At 53.4% G+C, this 14,302-nt stretch overlaps 2 protein-coding genes across 4 annotated transcripts in view; both read right to left on the minus strand.

Annotated features, from left to right (window-relative positions):
* The window catches only part of ATP6V0E2 (ATPase H+ transporting V0 subunit e2), a 6,080-nt gene extending 2,825 nt beyond the window's left edge, over positions 1–3,255 (minus strand). Inside the window, exons 1-2 of the mRNA XM_040471649.1 lie at positions 3,075–3,255; positions 1,653–1,700 (exon numbers count right to left, since the gene is read on the minus strand). Coding sequence (XP_040327583.1) covers positions 1,653–1,700; positions 3,075–3,178 — 152 coding nt within the window. The 5' untranslated portion in view covers positions 3,179–3,255. The remainder of the gene's footprint in view (positions 1–1,652; positions 1,701–3,074) is intronic.
* Positions 3,256–3,429: 174 nt separating this feature from the next.
* The window catches only part of ZNF862 (zinc finger protein 862), a 37,220-nt gene continuing 26,347 nt past the window's right edge, over positions 3,430–14,302 (minus strand). For all 3 annotated transcript variants that reach the window (XM_040471630.1, XM_040471631.1, XM_040471632.1), the window contains 3 exons: positions 11,649–11,753; positions 8,224–10,338; positions 3,430–6,686 (listed from right to left, as the gene is read on the minus strand). In XM_040471630.1, the coding sequence (XP_040327564.1) occupies positions 6,511–6,686; positions 8,224–10,338; positions 11,649–11,753 (2,396 nt within the window). In that variant the 3' untranslated portion in view covers positions 3,430–6,510. The remainder of the gene's footprint in view (positions 6,687–8,223; positions 10,339–11,648; positions 11,754–14,302) is intronic.

A 14,302-nucleotide genomic window follows, 5' to 3' on the forward strand; every position in this document is an offset into this window, starting at 1 on the left:
GGCCAGTCTCCCTTTCCCGTACGTCCATCTGGTGTCTGTAGTTACCACATCCCACGCACACGCCGTCTCTGCTGTTCCCAGCCACCACCCTCTATGTCCTGGTCTCTGTGCCATCGAGCCCCAGCCCCTCTGAGGCCCTCCCTGCGACAGATGAGGACATTCTGCCGAGCCCCCAAAGGCCAAGAAACAGCACAGAGGGCCTTAGAGACGTTCTGACTCGGGAGAATCCTGAAAAACCGTACATCCTCATGTATTTAAGCTAACATTTAAGCTAACATAGTACGGGTCATTATTTTTTAGCAAGTTTTATTTTTTTGTTAATAGGGGGTAGAAAGTATTTAACATCGTATGAAGTGAAATGAGAGAACTGACTCAGAGGAATAGTTCGTGATCTAATTAGTTAGAACAGGCTTTAACTACAAAACACACCCCAAATATGAAATACATCATGTAAAAAATTTTACATGTGGGCCTCAATCTATGCATTTTGAAAATTTTGGCAGTCTTGCGAAATACTCCAGTTACTTTTATTTTTTATTCCAGTTGTCTTTAAAACAATCTGTTACCTCTTATTATTGTTTCTTATTTTTTTGAAGTTTTTATTTATTTATTTTTGAGAACGAGAGAGTGCCAGCTGGGGAGGGGCAGAGAGAGAGAGAGAGGGAGAAGGAATTCCAAGCAGCATCCATACTCAGCACGGAGCCCAACATGGGGCTCAATCTCATGACCATGAGATTATGACCTGAGCCAATATCAAGAGGCAGATGTTTAACCGACTGAACAAGGCCTCTCTGTTACCTTGTAAAGAATCAGTATCTCATCACTGTTACCCGTCCTATTTTGATTGTTCTGAATTCAGAATACCCCAACTATGCCAAGCATAACCCACAGAGATAGCGTATGAGACCCAGGAGGAGGGGAGGCCACACGGGCTTCCCATGGCTTGACTGATCACGGGAGAGGCTTCCCTCAAAACCAGAACTTGGTCTTATCCCCTGGTTTGGCAGGCAGGATGATTTAAACTTGGAGCAAGGTGACATACAAGGGGTGTGGGTGGAAGGAGGAGTGTCTTCTTTTGTAAAGGGGGCGGGGCTATCGTGAGTGGCAGTTTTAGGAAGAGAACATCTGGGCATTCAGCACCCAGACGTTGACTCCCTCACCCTGTCCAGGTTCTTGAATCCCTTGGAATTATTCTCCTACATCCCCAGGGCCCCCTTCCCAAGTTTCAAGACTCCTGCTCATCTGATGGTTTGAAACCGGCCGCATCACAACCACCCAGGAGCATGTATTAGAAATATGAACTCCTAAGTGCAGATGTTGAAAACTGAGTCAGTGGGTCAAGGGTGGAGCCCTGAATGCTGTGTCTTTCCATCTCTCCCAGTGATTCTGGTGCCCGGTCAGGCATAAAGAGCACTCAGTTCACAGATGAGAAAACATGGGCGCTACAAAGCTTGTTTGGCTGCTGCATTTGGAACCAGATCCCAGAGTCCAGGACTTCGAGCCCCCTGCTCTCTGTGCCATCCCAAACTGCCTGCTCCCCTACGTTTTACAGACTCAGCCTTTCAAAAGTGGAATCTGTCACTACCAGGACAGAAGAGAGGGCAGGGCTAGGGAGAGGAGGGAAGACGTCGAACTGGGGGAGTGGTACTTACAAGAGGTAACAGCAGACAGCCGTGGCCACCAGCATGGTGATAATGACTCTGCAATGGAAGCGGTGGTCAGGTCAGGATGGGTGGAACCAGCACCCTCCCAAGGCCAGGCCAGGGCCACAGAAAGAGCTCCTGGTGTCAGCCCCTTTCCTGTTGTCCTTCCTGATGCCACCTGAACACAGGAGGCTGACTTCTATTCAGGGTGACAATTGTAAGAGGGAAGATAAAAACTCAAGCGTCACCCCAGGGGGAAGCCCACCATGACTGCATCCAGGTTGCATTATGGACCTTCTCTTTACCTCCCTTCTCCACCACCTACTCTCTACCATCTTACAAAACATACCCCCCCCCCACCCCCTGCCAGAGCTGCATTTGCAGCAACACACCATGGAATGTTCTCTGCAATGCAAACTTCGTTGGGCAAGGGGATGGAAAACAGAAGCTGGCAAAAAGCAAGGAGACCGTGAGCCATTTCTAAGGCAGAGTGAGTGGTTATCAAGGGAACAGGTAGCTCTGTGTCCATACAAAGAGGACTCTGGACTCAGAAGCTTAAAATGCAGCAGGAGAGGCTTCAGTTAGAACTCACCAAAGTTTGCAGGAGAGGTGAGATACTAAAATGGTTCACAAAGTGATGCTGTGGGACTTCAGGATCAGGGACAGTGCCCATATGTCCAAGTAGCCTCCACCCAAATCCAAATCAGGCCCCAGGACCCCTGGTCTAAAGCACCTGGAGTCAGTGCCAGAGGAATTACACTGGATCCATTCCTTCAACGTTACTAAGCATCGTGGGCCAGCCCTGTGCTGGGCACTGGGGTCCACGGTGGTGAAGGAGAGAATCCTCCACCTAGAGGAACTTATAATCGAGTTCAGGGGAGAGCCCTTCGTAGCTGAGGATAATACTATGCAGAAACTGATAAACTGACCACAAGGTACAGAAATCTGCTAGGGGCCGCTCAGAAAACAAAACCTGCTAAAAATTATTCAATACATAATCCGTGCCATGCGCTGTTTTACATGCGTTATTTCGGGTATTCCTCACAGTATAGCCTTAAAAGGCACGTACCACCATCATCCACATTTTACGTATGAAGAAAGTGAGGCCTGAAGGGCTAACGTTCGCTCAAGGTCACCGCTGGTGAGCGGTGGACAAACCGCATCAGCGGCCGGCCATGGCCTCTAGCTTCACTGGCTGGAGGGGGGAACGCTTACTGCGTCCCGCGTCAGTCGGCCCTCCACCTTTCTAAAGCACCACCGGCTCTGCTCTTTGGCCCCGACCGCCTGCCAGTTCCGAGCCGACGGCGGCCAGTGAGGACAACGGAGGAAGGCGGCGCCGAACGAGCCCTGACCCAAAGCTCGCTGCACCGCCTGCCGCTGCCCGGGGAGGGGTCGGTCCGCAGGGAGGCCGGGCCCGCACGCCATCCTTACCCGCGGTTGGGTCCTTTCGGCACGAACCAGGGCCCGGCGATGCCGATGAGGCCCCAGAACGTGGTGAAGATGATGACCGGGAGGGCGAAGGAGTGTGCCGTCATGGCCGGACGCGGGACGCCCAGGCTGGGGTGCCAGGCCGAGCTGCGGACGCTCGGGTGTGCTGGGTCCCCGCCGGCCGCTGGCGCCGAGCATGCGCAGCAGGAACGGGCCGCCAGGGGGAGCTCGCGCAGTCGCCCCCGCGCAGGCGCGAGCGCGTCGCTCGGGCGGGGGCGGGCTTTCCGAGGGGCCAGATCCAGCTTCGCGAATCAGCTCTTGATGAGCTTTGACCGGCGAGACTCACAGGACGCAAGCATGGGTCGAAACAAACGGCTTTATTCAGGGAGCAAAAAGTTGCGAATCCAACGTGGGGTTTTTAAACCTCATTTGCACGTCTCTGAAGCCAGAAGAGGCTGCCGATCGCCCTGAGTATCCTTGGCTGACGGGCACCTGCATGAGGGAATCGGCCAATCTTCACGCTGCCTTGCTAAATACTTAGCGCCCCAGGAACCCAACGTAGGCTTGAGGAAGAACCAAAAGGTCTGGGGTAGGTTACACTGTCTTAGGTGTCTGGCGAGGGCAGGGGGCTTAATTCCCTCCCATCTGGTCTCTATGGCTACTGAAATCAAACCATCAGTTATAATGCCGGTTACTCAGAACGTCAGACCCTCTGGGCGTCAGGGGTGGGAGGATGCCAGGATCTGCGCCTGTTGCTGGTGCAGGAGGGTGGAGGCGTGGCTAGGACTCTGGCCAAAGGCTTGCTCCTTCTCTTCAGCTTGTTTTCTTGTGAGGCAAAAATAGGAAGCCTCTCCAACAAGGGTGTCTCCAGGCCCTGGATTTGAAATGCAGCAAGTGCCTTGAAACAAAACCAAAGAGGTCAGGCTGGGTAATAGTCTCCAGCAAAGGTGTTCACCACGTGTCAGCCCTGGGGTCCTGCACAAAAACGTCGGTAGGCCTCTGTGCCATTAGCTAGCCTGCCTGTGCCTCTTAAGAAATGTGGACAGTGCAAATCGCTGCAAAAAAAAAAAAAAAAAAAAAAAAAAAAAAAGCATTTTCCATCACCCACTCCAAGGGGCCCAACTTTCTCAAAAGCTGGTATTGGAGGCTTCCTCAGTACATGGATGTGGAGGCTGGATGCTTCCCTACCTGGCCTCCACCTCAGCGCCTAGAGCTTCACAGGGAACTGTGTGTGTGGAGCTCACACACACAACACTGCTCGCGGGACTAGCCACATGCTCTGAGGATTCTTACAGGATGGAAGAGCCCCAGGGAGGATGCTTGCCAGAAAGTCACCTCGTTTGGGATCTATGGATAGGGTGGGGGCAACGACCCCTATTTTAAGGGGTCTTTCTCTCTTCCACCCCACCAATTTATAGCCCCAGCACCTCGCCTAGGGCAGAGTCCGGAACTCCCCACAGAACCTTAGGTGAGTGGGGGAGGGAGGCCTGGGCTCCCTCTCGGTGTGGACAGTAACACTGCCAGATCTGTAGCTCTAAAGGCCCGTGGTATACCCCAGACCCCTGACCCTGGGGCTGGAAGAGAGGCATTTCCACAGCCTAATAGAAGGCAGAAAAGTGGGAACGAATTCCCAGCTCGCAGCTGAAGAAAACAGGAAGACGATGGCACTAAGGCTAAGTGCTAAAGGTGGGTGACGGGAAGGGAGAGTCAGAAACACTGGGAACCGGGGCGGGGCGGGGGGGGGGGGGGGTTAGAAGGCGACAGTCCATACCAGCATCTCAGAGGCTCTCAGCACCTCCCAGGACGGGGGAGAGGACAGAGCGCTGGCTGAGGGCCAGGCGACTTAGCATGCAGCACAGGGCGGGGGCCCCGGCGCAAGGCCAGGACGCAGCACCATTTCCTGCCTGTCTAAAACAAGCAAAAGGCAGGGGTCAAACCTGCCCTCTAACCTCCCCTGGTTTCCTACCCAGGAAGGTTAGGAAGGCGGGACCCAGGCCCCACATCATCCCCAGCAGATAAGCAGCCTAGGAACCTACCAAAATGAAGTGCCCTGGAGGGAAAAGTGCTTTGCTTCAGGGAGTGAGGGGAGAGGGGTGAGGGGGAGTGGGAACATAGTTGTGCAAGATACCCTTCTGGGCCTCCAGGGTAGTGCTCTCAAGCTTGAGTGAGCCCATGAAGTTCCTGGAGGACCTTGCTCCAAACTGCCCGTCGCTGAGCCCCAGGCCCAGATATCCGCTCAAGCAGGTAAGGAGTTGAGCATATTTAACAAGCACCCCTAGTGACTCCCAGGCTGGGTCCCAGAGAACTGGGAAGAGCGGACTAGGCCACCATGCTGCTGGCACATTTAGGGAGTTCTGTTCCCGCAATAAGGACGTCGGTAGCAAGGGACGAGGACAAGGGCTGAAGGCAGCTACGTCCACTCTGTGCGGCCCGAGGTCTGACTTTTGGGGAGCTGGAGGCGCCGTCACTCATCAGCCCAGTGGCAGACCAGGAGCAGCAGGCACTTGAATTCTCTGCTGCCACGTCATGGAGAGGGAAACTGAGGCACAGGAAAGAGCAAGGGATTCATTACGGTTGAACCTCTGCCTGCGGCAGAGCTGGGGCTGGAGCCCAAGCCTCCCAAGTGAAAGCGTGGACGTGTCTGCTCTTCAGGAAACCAGGCTCAGGTCAAACATAAGTGCTGCCACCGCGGGAAAGCAGCAGACTCCCTCCAGGAAAGACTTTTCCTCCATTGTCCCGGGATGACCTCTCTGGAGTGCTCTGTGGAGAGGGTTTGGCTTGCCCCTCCTAAGGGAGCCCCTGGAGGAAGTAGACAAATTCTCTGGTACAAGTGTCCCATCTGAAGTTGAAGCTTCCCTGCTTCTGCTGTAGAGCCAGGGTGAGACCCAGAGCCGGGCCGGTGGTCCCTAGAGCCTGGTGATCCTCTGCATTCACAGTGCCTCCTCCATGCCACTGAGGCTGTGGACAGCCTCCCCAGAACGCTCCCCAACCATCCAGGGGGGATGCTGGGGTGGGGGGTGCTTCTGGAAGCCCCAACAGCCTCTCTCCCATTTCAGAGAAGTCCTCTTGCTACCAGATCATGGGGTGGAATCTTTCATGATGGGATTATTTCCTGAAGCACCTTAAAAATGAATTTGAGCTAGGAACCTTTTTGCATATTTAAGTGCCAGGAGGTCACCGTTGCTCAGAAAGGGGCCTTGGGAAGTAGGTTTGTGCTCCTGATTACCCTGCCTCTCTGGGAGGTGGGCTTAACTATCTTGTCGCTGCCCACTTCCTGGTGCTTGGAGAGCACCCCCTCCCCCAAGCAAAGACTCTAGGGCAGCCTTGATTCTGCAGAGAGCCTGTCACCATGATTCCCGGGGGCAAGGCAGCAGCGAGGGGGCGGGAGGGGGGCCTCCAAGGCAATCCCTAGGATTCCTGCTCCGACGTGAGCTCTCCGTCAAGACAGCTTGGGGGCCTCTTGGCTGGTAGGAGGGTACAGGAGTCTGTCGGGAGGGTCCACGATGCAGTCCTTCAGGATCTCCACCGGCTCCTTGTAGGGTGGAACGGGCGGTTTCTGGGTCACAGCCTCCTCCACGTAGAGTGCCCCCATCTTCCCCTTCCTGAGCCCTGGTCCTTGTGCGAGGGGAAAGAGAACCCACAGTTACACGGAGGGGAAAACAGATTAGATGACGACCCCTTCCCACATCCACTGTGCCCCAAGGAATGCTGGGTGAGAATGCAGAACAGCCTGGAGATATGACTGCGCTGCTCTTGGCAGACCTGTTCTAGACTCGCTCTGTTCTCTCACCCTGGGGTGGTGGGCCTCACCTGGGGCGATTCTGCCCTCCAGGGGACACGTGGCAATGCCTGGACACACTTCTGATCGCTACAACTGGGTGAGTGCCAAGGGGGCCCAGTGGGTATGTAAGGGGTGCAGGTCAGGGGTGCTGCTGGAGACCCGATCACACACAGGCCGGGCCTCGCAATGAGGAACCTTCCAGCCCTCAGTGTCCACAGTGCTGAGGTTGAGAACCCTGCCTGGAAAGGAGGGCCTTATCCTATCAAATCTGGTAGTGCCCTGTATTTGCTTCAGATGTACTAGTCCCACCGCCCCCTGCAAAAGGGCACACTTGAGAGCACCCTTCACCCCCACACGGCTGGACGTGGGGAGCAGCTCACTCAGCAAATGCGTGGGCGAAGGATTCACTCTCCGGCTCCCTACCTTTCTCCCCGTCTCCTCTCTCCACTTCCACCCCAGGCCCCTCCCCTTGCCCAGCAATGGGGCCAGGGCCGCCCTGCTTCCTGGGGAGCCCCTGGCAAGCCTGAGACCCTGTCCGCAGCTGATGACCACAGACCGGGCGGTAACCACACAGGAGCACAAGCAATGGAAGGGGACCAGAAACAACAAGATGTCAAGGAAGAAACTTCATTGCTGTCACTGAGAAGTGACACACGAATAGCCTGGAGGACCTCTTTGGTTTTCAGGGACTACTTGAAAAGAGGAGACTTGCTCACTTCAGACTCAGTAACTCACCTCCCATATAACATAAGCGTCCCTCCAGTCCGTCCCCACCCTGGCCCCCAGGCTAGTTGGGCTGTGCCCCTCACAGACGCCTCCCTGCCCAGGATGCCCCAGCCCTCTCCTCCACCTAGAATCTTCTTCTCGGCCCCTCCGACCTGACTTCTTCCCTCCCGAAAGAGCCGACACAGCACCGCGGAGAACGTGAGCTCACCACCCTAGCTTGTCCAGTCCTCTGGTTACTTCCAGTCCTGGTCTTAACCTTCAGAGGGTGCCGCTGGCATTAGGGGCCAGACGTTGTGCACTCGACACGTATTAATTCACTTTACAGAAAAAAAACCAAAGCAGAATGCAATTAACCTGCCCGACGTCACACACTAGTTAGCGGAACCAGCGGGCAGACTGGCTCCGAAAATTCATGCTCTCAGCACTACTCCCTGCTGCCCGCAGCGAGTATGCCCTGCCTCCCTAGCCGGATCATAAGCTGTGTGAGGGTAGATGTCGTGTCTCGCGCACCCACTGAGACCACGCCTATTGTGACAGCTGACACAGTGTCAAACACCTCCGTGTCCAAGGTCAGCATGGGATTGGGAAGATGAGATTCTCTCCCTTCGTTTTCCCACGTCCAGGAACTCTGTCACACGGACTTACCCACATGGGAGCGAGGTGGCGCTTGGGCACAAGTGTAGACGTGGCTGAAACGCCGGCCTGAGGAGGTCAGGTACCAGTGCTGGATGGCGGGCTGGGGGTCGTACTCCGTGACTGCCACACCGTTCACTGCCGTCATCATGAGCATGTTGATCACCTCGTTGGAGAGCTTGGTCCTCTCGTCGGTCCTGATCCGGTTCATGGCACTAAAGCCACGCTCACAGCAGGAGGTGGAGACGGGCACGCAGGCCACCACAGCCACCAGCCTGCTCAGCAAGGGGAACCGGTAGTGCTGGGCCAGGGCGTTCTTACACAGCATGGAGAACGGGAGGTTCTTGGCGATGGCTTTCAGGCCCAGCCACTCCTCCAGGAGTGCTTCCTCGCTGTACCCTGCGGGGAGGGAGAGCTCAAAGTATCTGGCAAGGGCAAGAATGTCATCGTTCCCAAAAGTGGCAAGTTCAATCCCACTTGGCCAGGCCATGGTGTCAAACACCTCCATGTTCTTGAGCTGCGGGGGCCGGTCTGTGTCAAACCTTTGCTGGAGGTACTCGATCCCGGTCAGGATCATTCTCTCCCTGTCCGCCTGGAACCGCTGCTCTGCCATCTGCATTCTGTCCAAGAAGATGCCATGGAGCCGCCCGTCCCGGAAGCCAGCGTTGAACTCTTCCTCTTTGGGCCCTGCCTGGTGACGGAGGGTCTCCAGGGCCACGTAGGCCCGTCCCAGTGTGGAGTTCACCTCCGTAATCAGCACGATCTCCTTCTGGCACACCTCGGACAGAGGCCTGTAGATGCTCAGGAAGTCCAAAAGGAAGTGGCAGAACTTGACGAAATGGAAGCTTTTCATCAGCTTCAGCATGCCTCTGGCCCGGTGCCCGATCTGGCCCCCGGCTTCTGCCACGCCCTGGAGGTGCCTCGCCAGGGCCGGCCAGCTCACGATGAGCGCGTTCAACGTGCGCCTCTTGCTGGCCACCCACCTGACAGCGTTCAGGTCCTTCAGGCGGATGATCTCCTGCTCTAGGGGAGCCGCGCCTTCCTGCAGCTCGTTCAGCCTTTTATTCGAGGACTGATAAAACTTGAAGACGGTCCGAATGTGCCGGTCACACTTCTTCACCAGATCGATGCCCCCACAAGCGTCGACCACGGCCAGGTGCAGCCGGTGGGCGACGCAGTGGACAGGCAGCAGCTGGGGGATGACCTCCTGGAACTTTTCCACGAGGCCTCCTCTGCAGCTCAGCATGGTCGAGCCATCGGTTCCCAGGCCGACCACCCAACCGGGCTTCCGGAAGGGGATGTCCAGTTCATCCAGGGCAGAGATGATGGTCTCAAAGTATCCGTCCACCGTCTCACTGTAGAGAGGGGCCAAAGTAATGTACGACTCTTTCACCTCCATGCCCTTAAGGTAGCGGATATAAATCCCCACGCAGGACTGGTCGGAGGCGTCCGTGGAGCTGTCCAACAACACGCTCACACAAGGGGAGCTCCGGACATCCTCGAGGATCTCCTTCTTGAGAGTCTCAGAGATGTATTTGATGAACTGCGTGCACGCGGTGCGATTGCGGTACTTGCCCAAGATCATGGTCCCGGTGCTTTGGAGGAGTTGCAGGATCTTCTCAAAGTCATTCAGGGGCCTCGAGTGATACGCGATGGAGTAGGCGGCATTGAAAAAGTGCTCCATGTTCGCCATCAGGTCACTGGAGATCTCTGGGACCGGGGCAGCCTGAGGGGTGTCTTCCTTGACTTCCACGGTGTTGACACAGAGCTTGTGTGCTTTGCTGACCTCGTGGTATTTCAAAGTCTCCACTTTAAAAGGCCCCGTGTAACCGCGGACTAACCGGGATGATTTGTCGTGGAGACTAGGTCTTTCTTTGCACGCTGAACAGAAGAGCTTGGTCTCTTTGGGGTCGATTACTAACCATGGGAACTGCCCAAACCATGACCTCTGGATTGAACGGGGTCTGTAAGTCCTCTTGATTTTCCTGGGTCCATCTACTTCGACTTCACAAAGGCTGGGATTACCATGGGAACTACAGGTCTCCACTGAAGGGGCCGGAAGCACTGTGGATTCTACAGCCAAGGCCTGTGCATCTGCCTCTCTTCCGGCCACCATTTTCTTCTTCCCTTTGGAGCAAATACAAATGTGCTTAGTGTTGCTGCCCAGAACTCTGTAGCCTCCTATCAACTAGGATATCCAATTTAATGAGTATCCCTTATGCAAAGCAGAGCTGAATGTGATCTACCTTTCTAGAAATCATCAGTGACTTCTCTTTAAACCGTTCCCCATTGTTATCTGTGTAACAGATAACGGTCTAAGAGAGGTCCACTGACCCTTGTGGGACCTTTAGCCAGCCTCCCTGTCTCCATCCACACAGCTACCCTGGGACCGTGTGACATCAGCTGCTAGCAAGCTTAATGAGCCACCTTGGCCATAGATGCTATTGGATAAACAAGTGACTTCAATCCTCTTTCGGGCACCACAAAGAAATGAGGTTAAGTATCCATAAGTCATCTTACGAGCCTTAGAAAGAAGGAAGGTACAGGGACGCCTGGGTGGCTCAGTCGGTTAAGCGTCCAACTCCAGCTCAGGTCGTGATCTCACAGTTTGTGAGTTCAAGCTCTGCATCGGGCTGTCTACTGTCAGTGCAGAGCCCACTTCGGATCCTACGTCCCCCTCTCTCTCTGCCCTTCCCTCCGCCTCTCAAAAATAAACATTTAAGGGGCGCCTGGGTGGCTTAGTCGGTTGAGCGTCCGACTTCAGCTCGGGTCATGATCTCACAGTTCGTGAGTTCGAGCCCCGCATCAGGCTCTGTGCCGACAGCTCGGAGCCTGGAGCCTGCTTCGGATTCTGTGTCTCCCTCTCTCTCTGCTCTTCCCCCACTTGCTCTTTCTCTCTCTCTCCTTCAAAAAAATAGATAAAAACATTTTTAAAAATTTAAAAAAAATAAAAAATAAAAAAAATAAACATTTAAAAAATCTTATAAAAGAAAGAAAGAAGGGAGGTACCGAGGTATTTACAGTAGCTACTAGCCAATAAGCCCCTGACTGAGATACACAAAATAGTGAACTCTCACAGGCCAGCGTGCTGTCACTAAAAACTGGAGGGGGAGGGAAGAAGGGCGGCTTGCAGGCCTGCAGTCACAGAGTTCCTTATAACCAGTGTCTCCCACACATCGCCCCCACCAGCTCTACCACAGACCCCATTAGCACTTCTGCTCATGAAAGGGCCTCATTTTTCCCGTACAGACCCAAGGCTGTCTGACACTTGGACGGCACAGTTAAGTTTCTTACTCATCTTTGTCCACCAGGGCCTAAAACAAGGCCTGTTGCACAACAGGAGCAGGACAGGGATGGCTGAGTGAACACTCTGTGACTCGCTGTGGCCACGTGGGCCCCAGGATGTGCCCTTCAGAGCTGAGTAGGTCAAGACTCACCTGGAGGACGACCTTTCCCCCACTTGGGCCCGTTTGGGTCCTTGATCCAGGGCGCAGCCCGACGTTCCAGCTTCAAGATCAAGTCTGGTTTGGCAGCCGCAGGCCCTAATACAGGGACGAAGAGTCACACTGAGGTCCCTGCTGTGGACCACCAAGTCAAGTAGCCCGCCCGAAGCTAGGCACGGAAATGGAAATACTCAGGGGTGGCTCTGGGTCTATCTCTTAAGAAAGTCTATTCAGCCAGGGCCACGATGAAAACATACGCACGTGGCAGGCCAATTTATGTCTAAAGCCCGAGAGACAGTCAGGTCCAGATGCTAACGTGCATCTCTTAGCCAGGATACATAACGTGCTTAGCTCCGCGGACCAGCCACTGGAGACAAGAGTCAGCTGATTGCATCTAGAGGAAAGGTGGGTGTTGGAGGAAACAGGATACAACAGGAGGAGAGAGGGCAGGGATGGTAAAGCCACGCGAGAAGAGTTAGACTGTCACGGGCACTATGCTGGCTCAAGTGCCCCCAGAGTCACCATGGCTGGCCTATGGGCAGGTATCTTACTACGTGAGTTATTTTCAAGGGGCACTCGAAAGGCCCCTTAAAAATGTCTGCCACCTGCAGAGGAACCTTAAATATGACTAGAAGCGGGTCAGGCCTTTGGGTTAAGCACTGCCCTTTATTTAAAAAATGAATATTCTCAAGGGTAGGCAAAGAAATTGCTTTCTTGATTTAAAATAGGGGCGCCTGGGTGGCTCAGTCAGTTGAGCATCTGACTTCGGCTCAGGTCATGATCTTGTGGTCTGTGAGTTCGAGCCCCACGTCGGGCTCTGGGCTGACAGCTCAGAGCCTGGAGCCTGCTTCATATTCTGGGTCTCCCTCTCGCTCTCTCTCTGCCCTCTCCCACTCATGCTGTCTCTGTCTCTCAAAAATAAACACTAAAAAAAAATTTTTTAAATAAATAAATAAAATAAAATCCATTAATATCTACCTACATGCTTTGGTATGTGTGTGAATGTGTGTGTAAATTCCCTTTGGAAAGACAAATACAACTGCTAAGCGTGGGTGCTTCTGGGAAAATAGTGGTTATTGTCACTATTCATCTCTAGGGTCACTTGAATACATTTATATATTTATATCTGTTATGAGTGTATATCCATATATTTACTACTAATAAAAATATAATTTAATACATTGTTAAAGTGCAGTAGACTGGATACATCCTTAAAACATGTCTAAAATGAGGGCAATGGAATAATAATAATAATAATAATAATAATACAAGGAAAAGTTACTGAACACCAGATGCTGGCAAAGTAGGTGGCAAGGAGAAAGAAGCAGATCTAATGGCAGAATCCCCCAGAGACTCGGGACGAGGGGCCATGAGTGGCAGAAGGTGGTGAGTAAGAAACGGGTAGAAAGGGTGGGTCCACAGTCTGCAGAGACCATTCCAACCCGGGTCGTCCCACCTGCCCCAGGAAACCAGAGAACACCGCCACCCCCACCTACCCTCACTTGAGGAGAATGGAGATTTAGTCCACAGAAAAACAGAAGTGGGAAGGTTCCAGGCCCGGGGAGGGTGGGGATAGTGGACAAAGAAGGAGAAGGGTCATGATAATAAAGAAAGAGTCTGTGTTCGGAAATGTGCACTACTCAGCTCCAAGAACACAGGCTCGGCTTCTGGCCCCAACCAGGGGACTTGGAAGAGTTTTCTTTTCTTCTTTTAAAAGTGTTTATTTATTATTTATCTTGAGAGAGAGAGAGAGAGAATGCAGTGGAGGGGCAGAGAGAAAGGGAGAGAGAGGATCCCAAACAGGCTCCAATCACAGAGCTGAATACGGGGCTGGAACGCACGATCAATTGGTGAGATCATGACCTGAGCCAAAATCAAGAGTTGGATGCTTAACGGACTGAGCCACCCGGGTGCCCCTGGAAGAGTTTTCTTTGGAGAAAGAGAATTGCCCCTCCCTGTCCCCTTCTGCCCCAAAGGCCTCCGGGACATTGACTTTTGCAGGATTCTCAGTGAGACCTGCAGGTTCACAGCGGACACTCTGCAGTGAAACCCACCCCTTGATGAGTCCCAGCTGTGCACAGAGCTTCCAGCCAAGGTTTGTCAAGGCTTTACTCTTAAACCTGGATGAACCACACGATATTTATTTAAGACAAGCCTCTGACATGAAACGGGTAGGAAAGAGATCGGAGGAACTAGAGAAACTGCAAGGAACAAAACAGACCTCCAAAAAACAAGCCTGAATTCCTGTTCCCAGAGAGAAAAGTCACGATAGTCACCCACGAAGAGAGTCATAGGGGTTCTTAGATTAAAAGTATGATAGAAGAGGGGCACCTGAGCAGCTCAGTTGATTAAGCTTCGGACTTTGGCTCAGGTCATGATCTCACAGTTCATGGGTTCAAGCCCCATGTCGGGCTCTGTGCTGACAGCTCAGAGCCTGGACCCTGCTTTGGATTCTGTGTCTCCCTCTCTCTCTGCCCCTCCCCCACTCACACTCTGTCTCTCTCTCCCTCAAACATAGCATTAAAAAACAACAAAATACGATAGAACAAATGACAAAATTAAGTAGATTGTTAGCAAATAAAATTGAGAAAATCTCCAAGAAAGTAGAACAAAAAAGACAGAAGCAGAAAAGGAGAAGCAGAAGGAGG

This window comes from Herpailurus yagouaroundi, unplaced genomic scaffold (genome assembly GCF_014898765.1).
Source record: "Herpailurus yagouaroundi ecotype Mexico unplaced genomic scaffold, PumYag 100, whole genome shotgun sequence".
Lineage (NCBI taxonomy): Eukaryota > Metazoa > Chordata > Mammalia > Carnivora > Felidae > Herpailurus > Herpailurus yagouaroundi.